At 43.2% G+C, this 25,625-nt stretch overlaps 2 protein-coding genes across 2 annotated transcripts in view; both read left to right on the forward strand.

The window, feature by feature from the left end:
- The window catches only part of SLC6A12 (solute carrier family 6 member 12), an 89,683-nt gene extending 82,322 nt beyond the window's left edge, over positions 1–7,361 (forward strand). The window contains exon 17 of the mRNA XM_083700435.1: positions 7,350–7,361. The gene's annotated coding sequence lies outside the window, so the exon portion shown is untranslated. The remainder of the gene's footprint in view (positions 1–7,349) is intronic.
- Positions 1–25,625, forward strand: part of LOC310826043 (sodium- and chloride-dependent GABA transporter 1-like) — a 51,143-nt gene that overhangs the window by 17,355 nt on the left and 8,163 nt on the right. The window contains exons 3-14 of the mRNA XM_083700514.1: positions 2,026–2,157; positions 3,285–3,385; positions 4,897–5,006; positions 6,189–6,321; positions 7,164–7,298; positions 8,470–8,573; positions 10,584–10,708; positions 13,662–13,774; positions 17,898–18,029; positions 19,918–20,020; positions 20,236–20,336; positions 20,902–21,069. Coding sequence (XP_083556640.1) covers positions 2,026–2,157; positions 3,285–3,385; positions 4,897–5,006; positions 6,189–6,321; positions 7,164–7,298; positions 8,470–8,573; positions 10,584–10,708; positions 13,662–13,774; positions 17,898–18,029; positions 19,918–20,020; positions 20,236–20,336; positions 20,902–21,069 — 1,457 coding nt within the window. The remainder of the gene's footprint in view (positions 1–2,025; positions 2,158–3,284; positions 3,386–4,896; positions 5,007–6,188; positions 6,322–7,163; positions 7,299–8,469; positions 8,574–10,583; positions 10,709–13,661; positions 13,775–17,897; positions 18,030–19,917; positions 20,021–20,235; positions 20,337–20,901; positions 21,070–25,625) is intronic.

The following is a 25,625-nucleotide window of genomic DNA, read 5'->3' on the forward strand; positions in this document are numbered from 1 at the left end:
GCAAATAAAACAGGATGAATGCTCCATAAAGAGGTCATTTGGAAGTGACCTAAATTAATAATACCTGTTAGACATTTATCCACTTTCCTTTTCCAAAGGAGAAGAAGCAAAAACCAGAGAAGTTTCCATAAGCTTCCTGGGATGTCTCTGTCCCACCCACTGCTGTAAAGCTAATAAGAAAAATTGAAAGAGGTGGGAAGTAGCAGGAGTGAATTTTGGAGGGAGCATTCAGGGACTGCAGTTAATAACAGAGTATTTGTCTTGCAGGAGGATTTTATTACATTTACAGCCTTGTTAAACACTTTACAGCTATGAACTGACTCTGTCACCTAACAGTGAAGATTTTATAGCATTCTTATTAATATCAAAGTCAGGGGATGGAGTCAATTTTAATGATGATGATGATCTCTTGTGTATACTTATATTTAGGGAAGGTTATATATACATAAGAATAATCCTTTGGTCATCACTGGACAACAAATATTTTCTTAAACCAAAGATAAAATGATTTTATACTGTTTAGATGCCTGAAATATTAAGTTAAGAGAGCACCATATAGTTGAAATGAACAGAGAGAGGCGAATATAGAAGGAAGAAATCAGAAAATGTGAATAATACTTATGGATTTTTCACCTTTTGCCGTCCCTTAATGTCAATTTATGTCTCCTCTCATTCTCCCCTTTCCCCCCCTTTTAATATAGCAAAATAGAGCTATTTCACTAAAAGAAAAAGAGAGGAATTAAGCAACCAAACCACCTTCTAGGGAACAGGAGGTGACATAAAGGGGAAATTCAGAAAAGCTATTGAAGGGGCAATTAATGGGTTATTTGCAAATAATTCCACTGCCACACTCAACAGGAAGCAGAAAACTTTTAATTACTATTGGAAGGTATCTTTGTTTAATGAGACTTCATTTTGGATCAAAATCACAGCAAGAGCTTGTCCATGTTTGTGGCTGGTGCCAGAACAGAGCTACACCTTTCATTCTGCTTCCAGCTGATAGAGGAGGGAAAGGCAAGTTTCAGCTGTGGTGTAAAAGGCTCTAGTGAGGAAGAAAATTGTTAGAGAACTTGTAAGCAATTAAGCAAAATAAGAAGATGTTATCATACTGGCCAATGATCCTGCCAATATATGTAAGAACAACTAACAGTCAGTGGAAAAGGGACGCGGGTGGCGCTGTGAGTTAAACCACAGAGCCTAGGACTTGCTGATCAGAAGGTCAGTGGTTCGAATCCCTGCGACAGGGTGAGCTCCCGTTGCTTGGTCCCTGCTCCTGCCAACCTAGCAGTTCGAAAGCACGGCAAAGTGCAAGTAGATAAATAGGTACCGCTCCAGCGGGAAGGTAAACAGCGTTTCCATGCGCTGCTCTGGTTCGCCAGAAGCAGCTTAGTCATGCTGGCCCCATGACCCGGAAGCTGTATGCCGGCTCCCTCGGCCAATAAAGCAGCATGAGTGCCGCAACCCCAGAGTCGTCTGTGACTAGACCTAATGTTCAGGGGTCCCTTTACCTTTACCTTTAACAGTCAGTGGAGGTTAGTTCATTGGGGGGGCAAATGGGGCTCTGTCCCACCCGCCCCCAACCTGCCTGCCTTCTTACTTACAACTAGTCCAGAGGGTTGTACTGTGTGCTATTTTCCTCTACTTTCCATGTTTCCCTTGTAGAACTCAGAAGGGAGGATGGTGGGAACAAAATTAGTTGGCTTAGTCTTTCATGGGCTCTGGCTCCACCTACTGTTGTCCTCCCTGCCTTCCACCCTCCTAGCCCTTATGGGTACCAGCTTCTACTGCTAATAGTGCATCCAGAGATTATAAACTAATGATGGGGAAACCTGTGACCCTACTCATTTTTAGCTCTGGCTGTGACCATCACTGACAGATTACCCCAAAGGGAATGAAGCACAACAATGGGTTATATATATATATATATTTCTACCAAGTTTTTTTTTTGCAGGTCTTGATGCACACATGGTTTACCAGCCATAATAAAGCAGATGCAGTGAGATGTTTTCCACTTTTTCCTCCAAGGTGCCTTCCTGATTCCCTATTTTCTGACATTGGTGTTTGCTGGGATTCCGCTTTTCCTGCTGGAGACAGCTCTTGGGCAATACACCTCCGTCGGTGGACTTGGAGTATGGAAACTTGCGCCCATGTTTAAAGGTACGGTGAGGTCATGACATTGATGCAAAATAAACAGGCCACAGGAATATCAGAAACTGCTTTGTCAGGCAATCGGCCCATCTAGCTAAGGTGAGACTACCCACCTGAAAATGATGGCGATTGAATCGAGGACCTTCTGCATGCAAAGCAGTTGCCATACACTGAGCCACAGACCTTCCCCACAGAGTTGCAGTAGATGTGAACATTGGGCGAGGGGCACTACAAACAGCTTGTTGCATCCCTATGAGGCAGCAGACTTTAAGACCCTGAAAGCCACTGCACATATTGGCTCTGGCAGAAAGAGCCAATGCATTAGGACAAATAGACCTGTGCATTAGGACAAATAGGGCACTGATCCACCAACCCCTGCCTGCCTGCCTTCTTACCAATGACCAGTCCAAAGACGACCAGTCCAGGGGCTGGCAAGGCTGGCTATCAGCGTCCTCTTCTAGGGACTTGATGTTGCTCTCATCGAACTCAACACGGAGGAAGATGGGGACCAAATTATTTGGCTTGCTTCTTGTTGGCTCTGGCTTTTGTTTGTACCTTTAATCATTTGCTGCCACCTATGCTTTGACAAAAAATCCTGAACTGACACTGTTCAACAACTCAGTGTCAAGTCTTCCAGGTCACTGCCATCCATTGCTCTCTTCACTACCACCCTACAAGGGGGAGAGAAGAGAAATTTAACTCAGTTCATATTTTAAGGCAAACCTACATAATTTACACTTTCCAGCACAATATGTGAATCAAAATGCAGCCATCCTTTGAAATCTGCACTGCTCTGAATTTTGCAATGCAGTTCTCTAGCCGAATAATGTGTACAAAAATCCAAATACTGGGGTAAAGTGTGTGTGAAAATGCATACATTAGTGAAAATAATGTCAACACGCATTATATTAGGAGAAACTGCTTTGTCAAAAATGGATGTGTTAGGGGGGATTTGCTGACAAATTTCCATGAAAACTTTTTTTAAAAAAATATCACAACATGATGTAGAAATGTAGAGCCTAGGAAAAATAGAAACTGAAATAAATCAGAATTGACAGATTTGCCCACCCCTACACCCTACCCATGTCAGCTTTGACATGACAGCTTCTCAATATACTATATTTCTTGTCTCTTAGGAGTGGGGCTGGCTGCAGTGGTTCTCTCGTTCTGGCTGAATATCTATTACATTGTCATTATTTCCTGGGCACTGTATTATCTCTTCAACTCTTTCACTGTGGTGAGTTTCTGCCATCCTCTCTTTGGTGAATCACATGGATGGAGCAATGTATGCAAATTCCACCTTTGCACAGTGCACTAGTTATTCCACAGTCATGCATTGCTCTCTGTCCTCCTCCCAGGCATTATAAGGGACATTATCAGAGTTGAAGGATGCATTCCAGATGGGCAAAAATATTCAAGGGGTGTGTGGGAAGCTGGGGCAGTGAAGGGCATTGCCTGGAGAAAATGAGTGTGGTGTGGAATGGGGCAGACAGAGAGGCTTGATCTGGAACCCTGGTAATGTGGGGTTCTTGGTCATGGAGAGGCTTATTGGCTCTGTGCAAGAAGGTAGGAGTGAAGTGGATGGGAATACTGGGAGTATGACCACAACCACCACCTCACTCGCCATGCTATCATTCTCTGGTTTGGAACAAGGAATTGATAGAGCAAATGTTATACAGTGGTACCTCGAGTTAAATACGCTTCAGGTTACATACGCTTCAGGTTACAGACTCCGCTAACCCAGAAATAGTACCTCGGGTTAAGAACTTTGCTTCAGAATGAGAACAGAAATCGTGCTCCGGCTGTGCGGTGGCAGCTGGAGGCCCCATTAGCTAAAGTGGTGCTTCAGGTTAAGAACAGTTTCAGGTTGAGAACGGACCTCCGGAACGGATTAAGTATGTAACCAGAGGTACCACTGTAATGCAGTCACAGACCTGTTAAGAACAAAAGTCTTAGTTGTAGTGTACATTGAGTTAAATATATGGCACATATAAAAAAACAGGAAAGAGCAAAACAGTAACTATATTGACTTCTAGCACCTTATTTCTGAAGTATTTCAGGGGGGTGATGAGCAGGGTTTGTTGGGTTCTTTCTCCACAACACATTTCATGGCAGTGAAGCCATTCTGATCAACGTAAAAGGCTCCTTTGAAAGATGACTCTCCATGCAATCAATAGACATTCAAAGCATCTGTGCTTATTGCGCCCTGGGATTCCACTTTATTTAGACACACAGCTGCTAAGAGGCTGTGTGTGTATCTTGGGCTTCTGTCCACTTTAGGGCTTTTGTTTGACTGTGTTCCACAAACACCGGTGAAACATCTTGCCAAAATATTTGAATTGTTGAGCCACTACGGAGCCATATGTCGATAGTCCCCAGAGCAAACCAGACACCTGCAACTTCTGCTCTTGTCACTTAAATGCCGCCTAGTCATTTGTACGGATTACATTGTCGGGGCTTTGGAGGATTTCCAAAACAGAACTTTAGATCGGGACTTTGCCCTCTCCTGAGCCCAGAATGGGTAGTGACAGTTTTACAATGGAACAATAGCTTATATTACAGGAGAATCTCTTGCGCCTCTTTTTGCTGCCTTCTCCTGAACCATTCTGCTGGCACAAGCGGCAGGAAATTGGGTTGCCCACCCTTTGACAACCTCATGCCTCCTGTGCACCTGACAGCAGCACCACAGGCAGAAAGTCAACAGATGAAGCTGACCTTCACCCTCTCTGCTGACCTTTCCCCACTCAGGACCTGCCATGGCAGAGCTGTGGAAATGCCTGGAACACAGACCAATGCTTTTCCAACTACTCCCTCAATGACACCACCAACCTGACCAGCGCTGTGACGGAGTTCTGGGAGTACGTCCCCAGCCTAAGTCAGGTTTTGCCATCATTGGGGTCATCTCATCAGTGCAGGGGCTGGGGTGAGAAGGAAGGAGGGAGGGATGAAAAGGGTGGTGGGACTTTCTCATTCACCTTCTGTAGAAGTATCCTTATGTTGTTGTTGTTGTTGGCATCTGTCTGTCTTGGGAGACAATGGGAGAGTCCGCCTTCAGGGGTGAAGTCAAAGTGGAGGAAGGTTACAGCACCTGCCCTTACACTACTCATATTTAAACACAGTATTTGTGTTGCGAAAAAGGAGGTGGGCATCAAAACGCTGAATATAGACATTATTGTTGTTCTTAATATTTGGTTGGTGTTCTCCTTCACCTCCCCAACCTCTGCTTTGGTGTTGTCCTGAGCTAACCTCTGCCTGAGCAGGATGGAACCCCCACCAGGAGCAAGGCATGGTCTTGTTCCTCATCCCTGGCCAGCAAGTGCAGGTGGGATGGATCTCACAGCTTTACCCCTCCCTCAATTTGGGTTGATGGGGACCAGCAAGCTTCCTGCCAACATACCTCCGCAATGGACAAGCTCAGGGCAGAGTCATCTGCTCCATTGCACTGCCTGTATAGCACGGAGTTCCATCTTTGATTTTTCTTTTACTTGACTGGCTAAGTGAAGGGCAAAAGAGAACCAGCACCCCTTCCAGGGGATCCCTAGACTGGCTTCTCCAAACCAGACTTGAAACTGGATTGAAATGGAACTAAGTTAAGCAGCAGCATCCAACATTGTCTGGGATTGAGAGGTTGTCTTTCTGTGCTCCCCTTGCTCTCTTCTGGACCAGGAAAAAAAAGGTCTTTCATTGGCCCCCTAAATGAATCCTAAAGGCTGCTGTCACCTTTGCCCAGACAGTTCGTTTTCTCCCTTTCATACCTCTTGGCATCCCATCTGACAGAGTGGGTACATGTGAAACTAGACCCACTGAATTGTTTTCCCTCTCCCCTTAAAAAGAAAGCTTGCCAGTTTGTCTTGGGTTAGCTCAGCCTGCTGTTGCCCCTGACTCTACCCACAGCTGGCTTCATTTACCATTAGCTGCCTTACCCACCAGCCCCAATGGACATCAGTCACCTTTGAAAATGACTCTCAGCCTCTGGAGAATCTAGTCATTCAGTCTCTCTGGATCTCAGTTGTTCTTATTTTCTCCCCGTTTTCTTGCAGGAGAAATATGCACCAGATCTCCGGAGGCTTGGGGGAACCGGGTAATATCCGCTGGCCTTTGGCTGGCACTCTGGCGTTGGCCTGGGTTCTGGTCTATTTCTCCATATGGAAAGGTGTTGAGTGGACTGGAAAGGTACTCCATGCTGATTGTGCTGTCCAATGCTACCTTTGATTGCTGCATTCATTTCTTCATCTTGAAACTGAAATATCCTCCAGGGTTTTTTAATTTTTATTTATTTTGCCTGAGTGCCTATAATGAAGGTTTCTTCCTTAAATAGGTGTTAGCGCAATCCAGTTTTGACCCTAACCCTCCCCAGTCACCGCCCCAGCTTTAACAATGGTTACTTTTCATATATATATGCCTAATATAATAAAAAAAAAATCTCTAAGCAGTTTGCATTTTTTATTTGTCGTTATTGCATTTACCTTAAAACTGGATAGAATTAAGTTAAATACACAATACAATAGCAAACGTGAGCAGGGGTTTCTTGATGGAACATTTCCCAACTCCCCTAAACTGAACAAGCTGAGTAGTTTCGAGACTAAATTTAACCTTTTAAAATTGCTAAGGCAGAAATGGGGCGTGTGTGCCTGTCCAGGGGTTGTTGGATTCTAGTTCTGAGTTCTTAGCATGAGACATGCTAAATTCAAATGCTGAAAATTCAAATATTGCTATATATCAGATGTTGTCAAATACTTATTGTTACTGCAGGTCAGCTGTTAGGAATTATCACATGCTGAACACTGCATATTGAATACTGTCAAATATTCAACTGCCACTGTATGTTAGCAGGCAGTTTGCATCCCATAATTACTAACAACTGAATCTGCTTTAGATTCTGATGTCTGCATATTTCTTCCCCCATCCTAATTTTGAGATACTTTTTTTTGGAGTGTGGTGCGGGTAAACTAGATTCAATTTTAACATTTAACAACAGCTTCCAAAACCTTTCTCTCTGTTCTTCTTGCCTGTAGGTTGTCTACTTCTCCGCCACATACCCTTACTTCATGCTCTTTATCCTGTTCTTTCGTGGAGTCACCTTGCCAGGAGCCAAGGAGGGAATCCTCTTTTACATCACACCCGATTTCAGCAAACTCTCCAAGTCTGAGGTTTGTATTTTCATCTGATCTGTGTGACAAGGGAACTAATTACCGCTGCAGACAATAAACAGCCTATTCTCCCGGCAAGTTCCTAGAATCTAAAATGGAAATAGGAATTGAATCATTGAGATCAATGCTTCCTAAAGAATGTCTTATAAATGCCCTGGTGCATCACGACACAGGACCACTTCTTGCTTGATATCTGTCATGTGGAGAATGCTGAAGATGTTGCCGCAAGCCAGCTGCTCCACCCCAACATCACAAAACAGACAATCCATTAACAAGGGACAGTGGTTGCCTTCATACCCTGCTTGAGAGCTCACCAGAGGCTTCCATTCAGCTCCTGTCGGAAACAAAATGTAGATCTTTGGGCCAGTCCCACAGAGCTCTTCTTATGTGGGAAGGAACACAGTGCAGTGGTAGAACATGTGCTTTTCATGAAGAAGGTCTGAGGGCCAATCCCTGCTGGCATCTCCTATTAAAAGTACCAGGTACACAACACCATGGGAATCTCCCCTCCAAGTGTTAAACCATTGCTCTGCCTAAGAACATGAGATGAGCTTGCTGGATTCAGCATCCTGTTTTCACAGTGCCCAACCAGATGCCTATGGGAAACCCACAAGCAGGAACAAAATACAAGAGCACCGTCGCTTTCTGCAGTTTCCAGAAACTGGTATTTAGAAGCATTTTGCCTTCAACTGTGGAGGCGGAATATAGCCATCCAGGCTAGTAGCTGTTGATAAGCTTCTCCTCCATGAAATTGTCCCAGTGCTCCACGTTGGTGGCCATCCCGTGGGAGCCAGTTGCATAGTTTAACTCCATGCTTTGTGAATGAGTACCGTATTTTTTGCACCATAACACTCACTTTTTTCCTCCTAGAAAGTAAGGGGAAATGTCTGTGCGTGTTATGGAGGAAATGCCTATGGGTGGCATGCCTACGGATTTTCCTCGTATAAAAACTATGTGCGTGTTATGGTCGGGTGCGTGTTATAGAGCGAAAAATACGGTAATTTGTTTTGTCTGTCACCCAACGTACAGCTTCATTAGATGTTCCCTACCATGGTACTATCTACACACTGACAGGCAGGGACTCTGCAAGGTTCTAGACAATGGTACATCTAATCCCTTTCTAGACGATGTTCCCCTTATAGGATTTTAAACCATCTTCTTCCTTTTGTAGGTCTGGATGGATGCAGCCACACAGATCTTTTTTTCCTATGGTCTGGGGTTGGGATCTCTGATTGCCTTGGGAAGCTATAACACATTTCACAACAACGTTTACAGGTTTGTCATGTATAAATTTATGTTCAATAATAATTCCAATGATGCTTTTTCAAAAGCGTTTAATATCACATTTGCAGGTGTGGAAAGCACTTCACGTGAATTCATTCATTGCAATCCCAGCTGTTGTTTTTAATCCCATATTGCAGATGAGGCAGGGTGAGGGTAAAATAAAGTAGTTTAGTCAAGGCCACCCTAGCCATCTCATAGTTGAGGGGAGATTTGAACCAAGGTTTATTTCCCCTGACTGTATTTCCTGACTGATGATCATTTCAGTGGCACACAATCTGCCCAACACGGGCAGCAGACTGCTATATGAGAACATTCCCATATCAGTAAGTGTTTTAAAATCCATCACTATCACTGTTCTTGGTTCATTAGCAAAAGTTGTATAACAATTTCTATCTGGTCCTGTCTTCTCTGTGCCAGTCACTCCCAAACACTTAAGTTTTTCCCTGACACAATCTTTCCATTATGGGGAACCTTTCTCAGGGCCACTGAGCATCAGATGTTCCTTCAGATATGGGTTTAGACTGCCCTCTGCTTATTCATAGGTAATATGTTTCCCAGGAGAGGCTGAAGAGGCCTCAAACATTCACACGGAAAACCTCTTCAACCCAGTTTTCTCTTCTTAACCCATTAACGAGAAACCCAGGCCTTGCTTAGAAACCTCAAGCTGAATTTCAGGCAGTCCATCCATGAAGAAACAATTTGTGGTGGCAATCTAGCTGCTGCATAAACACCAGACTGGGCCTTCCTCTTTGCTCTCATTTGTTCTGCCATCTCACTCTGTCTTCTTTGTGCAATGCTCTTTTGTTATAATTTCTGCTTTTGAACTCATTTATTCATTCATCCCTTTGTTCTATATTTCATCATGTTCCAAAGTACTGGGGCAGATAACTTTCAGGGTATTCAAGTGGTGAGTTCCATGACAGGGTCTTTGCAGTAGTGGCTGCTATCATCATCATCATCATCATCATCATCATTATTATTATTATTATTTGTTATTATTATTCTTATTAGTTCTGATTATTATTATTCCAGCAGGTTTTAAAATATATAAGTGTATTGCTGTAATAATTGTTCAGTTTATGACTTTATTGATTCATGATAGTTTTAGATTTTTATATCTGAGAGTCACTTGGCTTGTAAACTCAGAAAAGTGGGATAAATTACTGGAACTAAAATAGATAGATAGAATTTCTGGAATCAGAATGCCCCAGAACAATGAAAACCATCCTCTCGGTCCCAGACCAGTAAAAGGCAACATATTTTTTTCATTAGAAAAAATGCCTTGATGTATTGAAGGACACTCCAAAGTTGATGTTCCATGGCTGAGATCACCTCTCTGTCTGCACCTTTGCTGCCTTATTGTGCTACATAGGCAGGAAACGTAATACTGCTAGTTCCTCGTCTACTTCAGAGGTTGTGATGGAACAGAGGAGTTTGAGCTGGGCTCTCTGATTGGTTGGCCTCAGACTGTTTATTGGGCTTTGTAGGTCCTTCTTCACCAGTCCTCTCTCAACCTGCACTGCATTCTGATTTGCTACTGGGCCAAATTCAAGTTTCTGCTTTTGACCTACATAGTTTGGGATCTAACAGTCCACCACCTCCTGTGCATGGCTGTCTGCATGCTAACATTATCTACAGTTCCACCATTTGGTGAAGACATGAGAGTGGATATTCTTACTAGAGGTACCTAGATTGTAGAACTTCCTCCTGAAAGTGGTTGGCTCCCTCTCTTTTATGTTTTAGGAGCACCTCAGACTTTTCTATTCCATCATGCCTTTAATCTATTTTAACCAGCTGAAGTGGCAGTGTAAACTGGCCCATTTCCCTCATGCCCTCATGCCCTCAGGCTGCTGTTTTAATGATTTGACTTATATTGTGCTTGGTTTCATCTCATTATTTTTATTGCATTTTTGTGTTTTAATCCAGAAGTCACCCTAAGGCTGAAAAGCAATGCAGAAAATACATACATATATTTTCTTCCTCTCTCTTCTCCCCCTCCAGAGACTCCATAATTGTTTGTGGCATAAATTCTTCAACAAGCATATTTGCAGGATTTGTTATTTTCTCCATCGTCGGCTTCATGGCCCACATCACCAAGAAGTCAATAGCTGAATTGGCATCCTCAGGTACAATCTCTTCAATAGGGAATGTGAGCCGGTATAGTCAAGGAGCATAAGTTTGGCAGCACTGTGGAAACAAACTAAACTTCAGGCATTTCTATAAAAAATGGACTATTTTGTGGGGTAATGGCTGCAGTTGTTCTTTGCTGAAGGAAAGGCACATGAGGCATCAGTGGTGGCTGTTGGTTCCCATTGGGACTGATGGGATGGAAGGAACTGAGATGGGTAATCCGTTAAGGGCAGACTGAGGTTGGTGAAGCAGTGCTCCATTTGCCATCATGGACCATCTTGCACCATAATACGCATGTTCAGAGGTACTTCGTTGTATAATATTTATATCTGTTTATCAGGCACAATCTTGTTGGAGCTACAATATTCACATCCCTGCAAGAGTTTTTTTATGATCATTTGCTTGCAAAAACTAACTTCTTCAATGAAATGCAGCTGTATTTGTATTTATTTATTATCTGTACTTACAGTTTGCCCTTCACCAGATGATCCCATAGCAAATTACAGGGATGTTATTAAAAAAAGGGCTCCTCCATTTGACTGGCACTGAGACAGATGTAATAAGGACCATCTTTTCTTCATATACTGTCAGATAGCATATCTACTTTGACAAGAACCCTACTTAGCCATTGATTCACAATTGGTATTGTCAGCTTTCTTGACACCTGGTTAATATAATATTGGCAGCGATCAAAGAGTTTACAACAGGGGTAGGCAACCTAAGGCCCATGGACCGGATATGGCCCAATCGCCTTCTCAATCCGGCCCACGGACGGTCCGGGAATCAGCGTGGTTTTTACATGAGTAGATTGTGTCCTTTTATTTAAAATGCATCTCTAGGTTATTTGTGAGGCATAGGAATTCGTTCATTTCCCCCCTCAAAATATAGTCTGGCCCACCACAAGGTCTGAGGGACGGTGAACCAGCCCATGGCTGAAAAAGGTTGCTGACCCCTTGTTTACAACATGAAATGTTTATCGAAGATTGAATCCCATCAGTCCAAATCTTAAAGAGAGCCCAAATTAAGATTAAGCCCAAGTATCTGATCTGTTACTTCCAGATGTTGTTGCCAGTATCCCTGCTCCAAGCGACAATTCCATCTCACACCACTGAACCTTTTGGCAGAAGGGAAAATGCTTGTACAACTGACCATAACTCAGTAACCTCTTTTTTTTTTTTATAATAATTTTTATTAAGGTTTTCCAAATTAGAACAAATCAAAGCAAATTAAATCCAATCTATTGCCAATAACTAGGACTTCCCCTCCCTACCCCCTCTTGTGTTCCAAATCTTCCAAATAAGCAATTAAATTCAACAAATTCTTATCCCCAAATTACACTCTTCGTCAATAACCCAATTTATCCAAATTCTCGTCCCCTAAGATCGATCTATACCCTTCCACGGGTTTCCCCCTTTCAAACATAGTACAGATGAAAATAAGATAAATGTAAATAATAATTTTACAGCCTTTGGATTCCAATTTTCCCTCCCCTCTTTCCCCTTTGCGTTTCACCTATCCCTCCACTTCTAATATCTTCCTGGAGTTCCCACATTACACTATATCCCTCCGATTCTTTGCCAGTCTTTAATTACGGATGTCCAATCGTAGAAGGAGTCTATCAAATAAGGGCCCATTTCTTCTATCCAGGTTTTTATATCCAGGAGTAAAAACTCCAATTTTGTATCCATAAGCTTGTCAAACCTGAATATCCCAAATGTTCCCCCAGTTCTGTCCAGTTCTTGTTGTTTCCTTGTTCTTATCAATCATTCTCCTCCTTTTTATTTCTCTGTTCTCCCACAGAAATGTTCTTTTTCCAAAAGTTTCTAGTGTCTCTGCAGAGGTTTGTTATTCTTGAAGCAAAGCATTACATCATGTTCCTTTCATTTTCCAACAAATAGTTCCATTGTTTCCTGTAGTGTGTAGACCTCTGTAGACAAAATAGTGTTCCATTCCTGCAGTTTCCCAGGAGATTGAAAGTTCCATTCAACTGTTCACATTTCCTGTGAAAAACACATGCAATGTCCCTCGGCTCCTCTAGGTGGATTGCAGTAACAAAGTTCCCTTCCAGAATCACATCCACCAGACCAAGTAGCTTGTTGACCGATATTTAAAACAGTTTGTATTCAATTTGTAACAAATATAACCGGCAAAGTCCTCATAACAAAGTCTCTATTTTAATCTTCCTTTTTGACAGCTCTTTGACAGCTGTCAAAACCTCCATCACTTTTCTCCAGGCAGTTTCACGAATCGCTCCAGGGATTCCGGGGGGGTTGCTTTTTTTAAAACAATTCCACTTTTCTCCTCCAGCTCAATCTTATAATTTTCCCTCGCGAAGTTGCTGATTCGGCAAGATAAGGTTACACTCGATCTTAGTTGTCCAGTCCTTTGTTTTGGCTCTTCTACAATTTAGGGGTAGGCTGACTTCCTTTTTTCCACCTCCCCCGTTCGCTCCGAATTTTAAAAATTTATCCCCTTTTTTTTTAGTCCATATTCCAATTACTCACGGGTTCTTCTTTAGAGCCGAATTTTCAATAGAAGAAGTCAGCGCTCTCCGCCGGATGGCATGCGGCTGCGCTCGGCAGGGATAGCAGAGAACTCAAAGCACCACGCTTCTCCCCGGCACCCGATCCGTAGCCTTTAAAAAGGCTCCTTCACGAGTCGGGAGGGCGCTAACGGTGCCAGCCGAGTCTCCATGTCCACGGCCTCAATCTGGCCGTGGTTTTTAAGGGTCCCCGCATCACCGGTGCGGTAGGACCCAGCCCCTGCCAAGCCGGCTCCCTCCGGAGCTTGGAGGGAGCCCGCCATTCGGCGATGGCGCCGACCCGGAAGTCTCCATAACTCAGTAACCTCTTAAGAGATGCAATAACATGCTCACCCTGCTGTGACTTGTGTCTAAATCATATCGCAAAATAAAACTATAACCATTCATTGTGTCCTTGGTGGCTACAGGTCCAGGATTGGCTTTCCTTGCCTACCCGCAGGTCGTCACGCAGCTGCCCATGTCTCCTCTCTGGTCGATCCTCTTCTTTTCAATGCTAATGATGCTTGGCCTTGACAGCCAGGTAAGGATAACCCGTTAAAAAATAACATCATGTATGGCTGTGCAGTAAGAAGAGCCCTGCTGGATCAGATTAAAGGCCTCTCTGGTTCAGCATCCTTTTCTCACAAGCAGGTCATGAGTGCAATAGCACCCTCCTGCAACTATGTGAACAGAGGCATGGTGCCTCTGATCCCGGAGTCAGGATAGCCTTATTTTCCATGGACTTGTCTTATGCCATCTAAGTTGGTGGCCATCACCGCTGTTTCTACAGGTGGAAGTTCTGTAGCAACAGACTGTACTAATTCCCTCCCCTTCTCTATAATCTTCCCCTTCTTAGCAGGGTTGACATAAACTGGTGTAGCAAGAGATACAGTGGTACCTCGGGTTAAGCACTTAATATGTTCTGGATGTCCTTTCTTAACCTGAAACTGTTCTTAACCTGAGGTACCACTTTAGCTAATGGGGCCTCCTGCTGCTGCCCTGCCACCGCTGCGCGATTTCTGTTCTCATCCTGAAGCAAAGTTCTTAACCTGAAGCACTATTTCTGGGTTAGTGGAGTCTGTAACCTGAAGCATCTGTAACCTGAAGCATCTGTAACCCGAGGTACCACTGTAATTAAAAGAAAATACAATGGGAAGTTAATAATTTTTTTATAAATGGGATATGCAATAGTAAAAAAGATATAGACTAAGTAATCGCAGAAAGGAGGGGAAGGAAGTTGAAGACAACACAATGTAAAGATTGTTTTTCTGTTTAAATTTATGTAAAATGAGAAAGTGGAAGAATAAAATATGGGGGGGGGGAATCTTCCCCTTTGCATGGGTCAAGCTCCTTTGGCCCACAGGGGCTTCCGGTCAGAATCCAGAAGCTTCTGATCCCAAGGACCTGCCTCCCTTATCATGAATCTTTGATCGGCAACAGCCCACCTCTGTAATTCTGCTGCTAATTCCCATGCCATCTCATCCCATTGCTGAACCCTTATGTTTAGGATCTTTCTCCTAAATTTGCTTGCCTGAAATGATGACAAATAAAATAAATAAGCAATGCAAAATCAGTGAGGCCTTCATAGTTGCTTATGTACCTGAAATGTAAGTGCATGATAACTCTCCATTCTTGCTCTGGACAGGAACTCATTTTTTTTTCAATGACAGGCTAAGATTGAGTTCTCTAGAGATGAGGGCTGGAGGCATGAAATTGGTGCTTCCTTTGGAATCTACCACCTCAAGCTACTGCTTCACATAGCTTTGTGGTGAGATTATTCGCCCTGTATAAACGGTGAATCAATCAACCCTAGACACCAACTAGAAATATAAAATATAATAATGTAGCTGCATCTCAGAACCTATCTACACAAGCGGCAGAACCATGTGATGCAACTTCTCCTGGGCTGTACAATTCACACTGCAGATGAGGAAGGGGGATAAACTCCTTTTGTCGAATGTTCTGCTGTGAGGAGTGGGGGAGTCCTTATACATAGAAAATTACCTGTTTTAGCTAACTTGCAACTCTTCTCCTCCACATTCTAATTTTATAGGCACAGTTTGAATGATTAAATGGGGTAGGCTTTTGCGGTGTGTATAGTAGCAGCTATTATGGAATCCATGACAAATTGACTGGCTTTCAAATTTGTATTGTATCCCAGGCTTTTAAGAGGGGTGTGTGTGTGTGTGTGTGTGTGTGTGTGTGTGTGTGTCCTTGCTTTCCCGCAAACTCCATTTATTTTCCATATATTGTGTTGGCTATTTATAATTTAATACTCCTAGGAGCTGCAGTTGTAGCTGAATTTGACCCAGTTCATAATTTAGAGACCTTTTTTAAAATGATGCAAACGCTAACTGAACAGCTACTTTAATTCATTATATATATATATATATTATTCCACTAAATACCATTTTTCTTAAAGCATTTAATTTTACATGATTTTATCGAGTGCTGCTTGTTTCCCCAAGGTGCCTCTTGGATTCTTTTAAAGTGACAGCTCTCGCTAAGCTCTCAAACACTTCTAAAATTAATGACTTTTCGTGTTGCTTCTTAATCAGTTTGCACACAGAAGTGGCCCACAGGGTTGCGCCGTTCAAGAGTCCTTTTGAAGAGTGACATCTGAGAGCTGTCTGGAGTTCCCCCTCTCAACCAGGCCCATTAGTATTACATATGTCATGACAAAGGCTTACCCCTGAAGCCTTTTGGGTTAAGAATTTTTTTGGGGGGGGGTTTGTTCCTCTGACAAACAGCTTGCCAATCAAACAACGGGTGGGGGCAAATGAAGCATTGTTGCAAAAAATATTTGTTCATATAACAAGCATGGAAGCAAAATGAAATTAATGCCATCTTCTCTGTGGATTGCACATCTGCTGTTGGTAAAACACAGAAACAACATATGGGCAAATCCTCAGTTTAAATGGAGAGCCCCTTCTCTGTGTCCTTTGTAAGTTGAAGGCACAGCTGGTGGCAACAAGCAACAGGGCCTTCTCAGTGTCTGCCCCAATACAGTGAAGTATGGATGGCCTCTCCTCTGGTTGTCTTTCACCAGTTGGGAAATACATTTTTATTCTGTCATATTTTACCTGTGTTCTTTGACTTTATTGGTTGATATCCAACTAGGGGCTCAATCAGACTTCTGTTTGTTTCATGACTGAAAATCCAAGAGATTTTAGTTTTGTTCCATTGCATTACCTGGGAAATTCTCCTATGTACTGCTGAATCAGAAGGAATGTTTTCTGCAGGTTGATGTTGGTGTGTTTGATAAAAGGGGAAATGTAGGTAAAATAAAAGGAGAATTTCCTGGATGTCTAGGCTCAGTTTTGGGACAAGTACTCTTTGGTGACAGAGCCCCAGCAGAGATTTAAAATTACAAAACATGCAACAAAGTAAGCATGGAAATATAGGTGGTTAGACCTTTAAAATATCCTAGTCTAAGTTGCTTCTTTTGATACAGAAAACCACCCCCCCACACACATTTTGTAGGTTAAAAATGGTTTACTTACAAACTGTTCAAATGTCAGATTCATGTGCTTTTCCATACAGCAGCAAGAAAAGACAGGCAGTATAACTTAGCTTCCAAAATGGTAAAAATTCTAAATTATTTGCATAGAAACACAAAAACGACTTGCTTAAGCCATACAGTCTAAACTTGGAGCATCCATCTTAGATTTCCTTACTGGTAATGGTGGAACCGGAGAGAACAAAGTATTTGGTAACCCTCCCACAGCAAGGGGAAGTGACCTAGCTAAGCCTGTCAGGACAGTTTATTCTGTGGTCTTAACCCCTTCATGCTTCGATTAGACTTAAGCATGTTGGCTATACGCGGCTAATTTATCTCACAGATATTTTGTTCCAATTCGGCAGTAAAAGTAGATTTTCCCAGAGAAAGCAGTGGGACAAAACTAAAGCATCTTGGGCCTGTGACTAGAAATCATGTGACAGTGTGGACGAACCCCAAGTTAGAGCAGACCCACTGAAATCAAGGAAGTTACTTAAGCCCATTGAGTTCAATGGGTCTGCTCTGTGCACGACTAACATTAGATATCACCACTGTATTTTTAATGTTGTGTATTTAAAAATTATTGTATTTATAATATATTTTTAATACATTTTAAGACAATGTGATTTTAAAATTCTTATTGGCTTGTCCTGAGTGGTGCAAAGATGCTAGAAGTGTAGGGTAGAAATCTCCATATAAGTAAATAAAAATAAATGCAGGTTTCCTAAATTCTCCTCATTTAAATTATAGTTTGCTATTTTTTAAATTAAATTTGTATACCACCCTTCATTTGTAGATCTCATGGTGGTTCACAACATAAAAATACAAGATATAAACACAAAATAGGCAATAAAAACAAGAATAAAACCCCCCACCAAACAATAACCCCCTCCCTCTCTGCCCTGGGTGTGTAACAACAGTTTGCCTTAAACCAGGAGGCAAGGAAGGGAATTATCATGAACATATGATGGAAGGAGAAATGAAGGGGAGCATACAAATTTGTGGCCCTTTGAACACTCTTTCTAATAGCGTCAAACCACGGTTTGATGTTACGTCTGAACCAAGCTACTGTACTGTGTGGATTCAAAGGCCGATGTGGAAAGCTAAGGAGATACAGATTCAACAAGGAGGTTGCTGATGTATTCCTATTAATTTCTTCTTGCAGTTTTGCACAGTGGAAGGCTTCATCACAGCCCTGATGGATGAGTTTCCACATGTGCTGAGAGCAAGGAAGAAAATATTTATTGCAGTGGTGTGTTTCATCTCTTACCTCATTGGATTCTCCAACATCACCCAGGTATTAAAAACGGTGCATACCCTTTTACTATTAGATGCTGATGATCTCTTAGTTTTAGTGCTTATTCAGGTGTGGAGCCAGTATTCTAAGTCTCTTTTTGATGACAGATCTGTTATCCAAACAAAGTAGGGAGCTCTAAGTAGGCAACTGTTATCCATTTCAAGTCAGGGTGATCTTTCTGCTCTGGAGCTTTAGCTTGAATAGCATCTGGTGGCTCCTGTTCTTTGACTCTTGGATGGGGACAGAGTGTGCTTTCATCATTGCTTCTACATAGGGTCCCACAGCACCAGGCAGCCAGAGCACAGTGCTCTTTCTGGCAGGAAGAGGGAAATGAAGCTCCCTGCTGGTATTCTTTCTTTGGTAAATGGTAGGGCCAGGCAGTGAGAAATTTTACTTTCTTGGGCTCCATGATCACTGCAGATGGTGACAGCAGCCATGAAATTAAAAGACGTCTGCTTCTTGGGAGAAAGGCGATGGCAAACCTAGACAGCATCTTAAAAAGCAGAGACATCACCTTGCCAACAAAGGTCCGTATAGTTAAAGCTATGGTTTTCCCAGTAGTGATGTATGGAAGTAAGAGCTGGACCATCAAGAAGGCTGATGGCCGAAGAATTGATACTTTTGAATTATGGTGCTGGAGGAGACTCTTGAGAGTCCCATGGACTGCAAGAAGATCAAACGCATCCTTTCTTAAGGAAATCAGCCCTGAGGGCTCACTGGAAGGACAGATCCTGAAGCTGAGGCTCCAATACTTTGGCCACCTCATGAGAAGAGAAGACTCCCTGGAAAAGACCCTGACATTAGGAAAGGAGAAGGGGACGACAGAGGACGAGATGGTTGGATAGTGTTCCCGAAGCCACAAACATGAGTCTGACCAAACTGCGGGAGGCAGTGGAAGACAGGAGTGCCTGGCGTGCTCTGGTCCATGGGGTCACAAAGAGCTGGACACGACTAAACAGCAACAGGGCCAGGTTGGTCTCGCGCTTGCTTCAAAGTTACTCTTAGGAGGCAGGTCATTCAGCCTTCCAGTGCACTGCAATGGAGAAAACAGAAAGAAGAAGAGAAAGGCAAAGGTCACAAGGGACTGATTGGGACAACTGCAGTTACAGCAACATATAAAGCTAAAATTGGAAAGGAGGGTTGAGGGGTTGAGCGCCAAAGACCCTGCAAAAAGAGTGGGTCTCTAGCTCTCCATCCCAGTAAATACCATAATCATGTAGAAAACACTGGAAAAGACCAGTGCACAGCTGATGTCTGTAAAAGAGGAGACATGGGCCTTTTCTTCAGGCCAGTGGGCAGCCCTATAATCTCACTACCCTGGTCAAACTACCATCCCAGAGGTCTTTGTGGAAATCCATGAAGACTGGAGTAAAACGAAGATACCAGAAATGTGTGGTTGCATTTGATGGGTTTCATTTTTTCAGACAAAATGGCATGTCTACGGAGAGCCCAGATCAAGGATCAAGACCATGCCATAGAAGGAGTGAGGGATTCCACCCTTTCTTCCCCATAGCATGCTCCTGTGGGTATAGGGCAGTATGCAAATTTTAAGAAGAAGAGGAGGAGGAGGAGGAGGAGCTTGGGGTGGGTTTTCATCAGGATCATGCCAAAGGAGTCAATGTTGGCGGCATCCTTCTCACATGGTGAGATCCCAGCCCTGATTGCTCTCCTATTTTGCAATACAAGCCTAGTATTCCCATTTTTAAATAAATGAAAGAAAAACATGCACAACTTCTGTCCTACAATGTTGTTCTTAACCGTCAAACCTGCACATGAGACAGTATTGCGAAGCTCCAGGCAAAAACCTCCCTTCAAATGAAATTCTTATAATTTCATTTGCTTTGCTTGCTCTCTAAGTGCATTAAGGGCTCGTATTGTGTCCCCACAGGGCGGCATCTATGTTTTCAAGCTGTTTGATTATTACTCAGCCAGTGGCATGTGCCTGCTCTTCCTTGTCTTCTTCGAGACCATCTCCATCTCTTGGTGTTATGGTAAGTAAGTGAAAGCTGGCCCCTCTTTGCAAACTCCATCAGGGTCAGGATTGGGTTTCCATGGCACTTTGTGCTGGGCCAGCTTGTTCACCTGACTGTCTGTCTGCTCACACAATTTCTGTACCACCAAAAGTGGCAACAATCACCTTAGGGATTCATCTGAATCCAAAGTACACCTCTCCTTCCATCCGCTTAACAGATATTTCTGATTTCAGGTGTGAATAGATTTTACGGTAACATTGAAGAGATGATTGGTTATAAGCCCTGTGGATGGTGGAAGCTCTGCTGGGCCTTCTTCACTCCACTTGTCTGCTTGGTAAGATGGGCAAACCTAAGAATCTCATTTCCAGGTCTGTGGTCTCTTTTTAAAGGGCCAAACTAGACAAGATAGTAAGTGTCGGTATCATTAGTCCTTCATTTGTGTTTCCTTTTAAAACAACAACAGCTGCAGCAATGATTGAACTGGCTAAGAACTATGGGGTGTAGGAAGGGGGCCTTAGCCTTTAGATAGAGCTAGTTGGTCCTTTGTCTACATCTGAAATGTGACTACTAATATTCTTATCCTCTGTGAACTTGTTTAATGAACTGCACAAGTTACACTGAAAGGAGATTGGATGGGTGCTATTACACAGCCACCCCTGGGGCATGTTAAGAGTAGCTCCCTGGGCTGAGGGCAGTGGAGAAGTCATCTATGGAGAGTCTAGACCAGTTTTTGCTACGTTGGTGCCCTTTAGACATTTTGGACTACCTCTGATGACAGTTGTAGTTCAAAACATCAGGTTGGGATAGTCTCGTCTAGAAGAAAGGTCAGCATCCTCAAAAAATCTTTTGCTTTCTGTGCTGTTGCTGAGCTGCAACATTTTCTTCTTCTCTTTGTTCAGGGCGTTTTCTTCTTCAGTGTGTTTGAAATGACTCCCCTGAGTCTAGGGAAATACGTTTATCCTGCTTGGGGCCAAGGGATTGGCTGGACCATGGCTTTGTCATCTATGATCTTGATCCCAGGATATATGCTGTACTTCTTCTTCACTACAAAGGGAACCGTCCAACAGGTAAGGGCAAATTGTATTGCCACTTTCCTTGGTGTTGAGTGGAGACTTCATTGGAGCAAAACAAACAAACAGCCATTTCACCACAGCAGTGACTCAGGTGCAGAGACACACCACCAGCAAACTCAGCATGATGTATTTGTTGTTGGACAGTATGGAAATGCTATCTGTCTATTTATGGGCTTAATGTGCTCCCTTTCTGTCAAACACATGCCTTTCAAGGAGGTTGAGCAAAAGAGCATAAACACATTTTCATAAAAACAAAACAACCATTGCAAAATAAAAGCAAAAAGCAGGATAAAAGCACTTATTTATTCTTAAAAGCAGCAATTAAGAAATCCAGCAGAAACACTAAGCCCAAACCACAGAGCAAACCAGGGAAACAAGGACATCAAATCTGGAAGCGTAGTGTAATAAATAACAATGAAAGCAGCAGCTATTAACTTACAGAAACTCTGCTGAACAGGACAGACTTTGCCTGGCATCTAGAGCAAGAATGGGGGACCTATGGCCATCAAGATGTTTTTGGAATCTGACTTCCATCGTCCCTGACTTCTGCCCATGCTGCCTGGGGCTCATGAAAGTTCAATGTCATCTGGAGGGCCTTAGGTACTCATTCGCAGCCTAAAGGATAATAATGAAAGTGCCAGGCAGATCTCTCTGGGGAGGGAGTTCCATAGTTGGAATACAACCCCAGAAAAGGCCCTCTCATTGGTAGCTAGACACCTGACCTTTGCAGACAACAGCAACTGAACTCAACTTCAACGAGTTCATTTGTGCAGCAGATTCATACTGGAACAAATTGACTTTAGGTTTCTACTGTTCTTTCTCAGCTTTCAAAGAGCTTCCCATTGATTGTGATATTACAGTGATAATAATGTCTCTGAAATATTTACAACCCTTTAAGGTAGATCAATATTATTGTACACCTATTGCAGATAGCATGGTTGGTATGAAATAATAAGGTTATTGTGTGAGTTCACAGTGAGAGTGAGAATTGATCTTAAGATTTGTTGTTAGAACAACAACTTTCAGCCATTATCTTACACTAGCTTTTGCAGCCTAGAAAGTTCAGATAAACATGTGCTGATAATGCAGCATGGCTCTTTAGACTCAGACCTTCTCAGACACATTTTATCCTCATCATCTATCATCCCTCTTCATATCCTCAAAGCTATTCTTTAAGCTTCTTTCTGATTTTGGCAAAGACCTTCCGTTATCCAATAGAAAGCCCTTCCTTCTTGGAGGATTAAGTGGCTCAGGGGATTGTATGTGTTATGAATGTCTGACCTTTAGGCTACTGATTGCACTCTGTTGCAGGCTGATAGACATCATTTCTTAACCTTCATCATGCTTGGCTCATATACTCTGAATGGCCCAGAACTCAATGAAAATTCATTTGTTGTTGGGGGAAATGATGCTCAGGCTATATATTTTCTACTTCCATGTTTGTACTGTGCACACGTCAAATTAAGTAAATCAAAAACAGAATTCCTTATCCAGAGGATCTCCCCCCCCCTTTTCCTTTAAAAATCCTTGCCTCTGTTTTTAAAAGTGGCAGGACCACGAAAGATGTCTGTTTGAGACCTTGGAAAACCGCAACCTGCTAGCTACAGGAATGGAAGCAGATGGGCCAATAAAGTAACTCAGTATGGCCAGGTATACACACATTTGGTTAAAGCATCCACATGAAACTGCTGAGCAGAGTCATCTGGAGTTTTGGAGTATGCTGTCAGCAATATGCTGATGACACACAGCTCTAATTCTTCTTCACATCTGCAGGTGAGGCAGTGGATGTGCTAGATCAATGTCTTCTCTCAGCAATGGACCAGAGGAGAGCCAGTAAGCTGAAGCTCAACCCAGATAAGAATGAGGCACTGTTAGTGAGTGGTTTCTTTGATTGCATAGGTGGAGTCAACCTCTTCTAGATGGGGTTGACCTCCCCCTGAAGGGGAAGGTACATGGCTTGTGGGTAGTTCTCAATCCATTATTGTTGCTTGAGGCCCAAGTGGCCTCTGCAACACAGAGTGCATTCCATCAGCTTCAGTACCCCTATCTGGATAGGACAGCTTCTGTTGCCTACACTCAGATAACTTCTATGTTGGGCTGTATCTGAAGACAGTTCAGATACTGCAACTGGACAAATTGTTGACCAAGACAAGGAAGTCTGAGCATAAAACACCAATTCTGGCATGACTGCACAGGCTTCTCAATAGTTTCTGTTCGACAGTAGACCAGACTTTCATGAAAGGTGGTGGACTCCCCTTCCTTGGAAGTTTTAAGCAGAGGTTGGATGGCCATCTGTCATGGATGCTTTAGTTGAGATTTCTGCATTGCAGGAGGTTGGACTAGAAGACCCTCAGGGCATCTTATAACTCTATAAGTCTATGATTCTGTGACTCATGGTGTTGGTTTTAACCTATAAAGCCTTATGAGACTCATGATTCCAATACCTCAAGGACTGGCTCTCCACACATGAACCAACGCAGACCCTGCATTCATCTCTCAAGATGCTCAGATAGATATATATATATATATATATATATATATATATATATATATATATACACACACACAGCTTGTAGGCTTCTGCAGATGCAGATTTATACAGATATATACAAATATTCTCCTGCCAACCTAGCAGTTCGAAAGCACATCAAAGTGCAAGTAGATAGATAGGTACCGCTCCAGCGGGAAGGTAAACGGCATTTCTGTGAGCTGCTCTGGTTCACCAGAAGCAGCTTAGTCATGCTGGCCACATGACCCAGAAGCTGTACGCCGGCTCCCTTGGCCAATAAAGTGAGATGAGCATCCCAGAGTCGGCCACGACTGGACCTAATGGTCAGGGGTCCCTTTACCTTTTATACAAATATTACTCTACCTTCAGCAATTCAAGACGTAATACCAGATAAGTAACACGGACTAAAGGACGCAGGTGGCGCTGTGGGTTAAAGCCTCAGCGCCTAGGACTTGCCGATCGAAAGGTCGGCGGTTCGAATCCCTGCGGCAGGGTGCGCTCCCGCTGCTCGGTCCCAGCGCCTGCCAACCTAGCAGTTTGAAAGCACCTCCGGGTGCAAGTAGATAAATAGGGACCGCTTACCAGCGGGAAGGTAAACGGCGTTTCCGTGTGCGGCTCTGGCTCGCCAGATGCAGCTTTGTCACGCTGGCCACGTGACCCGGAAGTGTCTCCGGACAGCGCCGGCCCCTGGCCTCTTGAGTGAGATGGGCGCACAACCCCAGAGTCTGTCAAGACTGGCCCGTACGGGCAGGGGTACCTTTACCTTTTACCTTTAACACGGACTAACAGATAGACAACTGCAGACTCCTGGAAACTGGTATACATTAATCACAGATATAGTCGGGGCACTGGGCCATTACCATAACAACCAGATTGACTGACCCTGCACCTGTGATTAGCCCATCCAGGGGGTGATTTGTGCTTATGAAGGAAATCAACCCCTTCTTACATCCAGTTACTCCAAGAGGGGTGGGGAACCTCAGGCCTTGGAGCCAAATGCAGCCCTTCAAGCCTGTCTATCTGGTCCTTAGGACTCTTCCCAGGCCACACCCACTCTGTGAGCCACATGCCTCATGAACCCTGCTCTGTGTTGCCCTTGAGCATTTTTGCGTGGTTGGAATTTGTTCTTGAACTCTGATCATGCTTCTTGCTCATCTAGATGGAGTGGGGATGTAAAGAAAAGATGTGAGCATCTCTGACTTCTGTGTGGCTGCAATGTAGGCTGCATCTGCTGCTCTGCCCACTTTTGCCTCTATCCCACCACCACCACTGCTTTGCGGCCCCCAGAATGTTGCCCTCAAGCTGAAAAAAATCCCTCAACCCTAGCTAACAGTAATCTTCCCTCTCTTTTTTCACATCACCATTTCTATTACGTTCCATTTCCATTACAAATCTGACTTTGAGAATATTTCAGGGAAATTCTAGGTTTAGGTCACCTTTACACATTTTAGGGTACAACGTCAGGCAATCCAAGAAAAAGAATGAAGACTTGATAACAGTTACATAGTTTTCTTGCTGTCTTGTGGGGCTTTTGGTACTTCTTTCTCCCAGGGTAATGATGAAATGGTATTCTTGCCTCTCATATCAAACTCTCCAGTAATTATTATGTATAAAAAAACCCAAAAACCAAACAAATTTTCAGGATTCAAAGACACTGTCCAAAAATTTAGACTCCATCATCTACATCCTGCTGAGAGAAAACTTTAATACAATTTGACTTAACTTTGATTTACCTTTCACCAGCCGAGGGGAGAGACGAATTCCAAACACAATAGTGTCAAGATCCATATATTTCCTCAAATGCTCCATCTTGCATTCACATGTGAGGTGGTGGTTGTAGAGAGACTGTTGATACAAAACCAGATTCCAATCAGTGCTTTGTTTATGCCAAATTTAGCCAGGGGGTTATGTTACTTCTGGTTAATTTGGCTTAACTTGACAAACTGAATCATATTTCTCCTTCATCCCTGCAGCAGGGGCTATTTTGATCGGGGTGCCAGAAATTGAACTAGGAACATTCAGCAGGCAAACTAGATATTCA

Source organism: Podarcis gaigeae (genome assembly GCF_964106915.1).
Source record: "Podarcis gaigeae genome assembly, chromosome: 10".
Lineage (NCBI taxonomy): Eukaryota > Metazoa > Chordata > Lepidosauria > Squamata > Lacertidae > Podarcis > Podarcis gaigeae.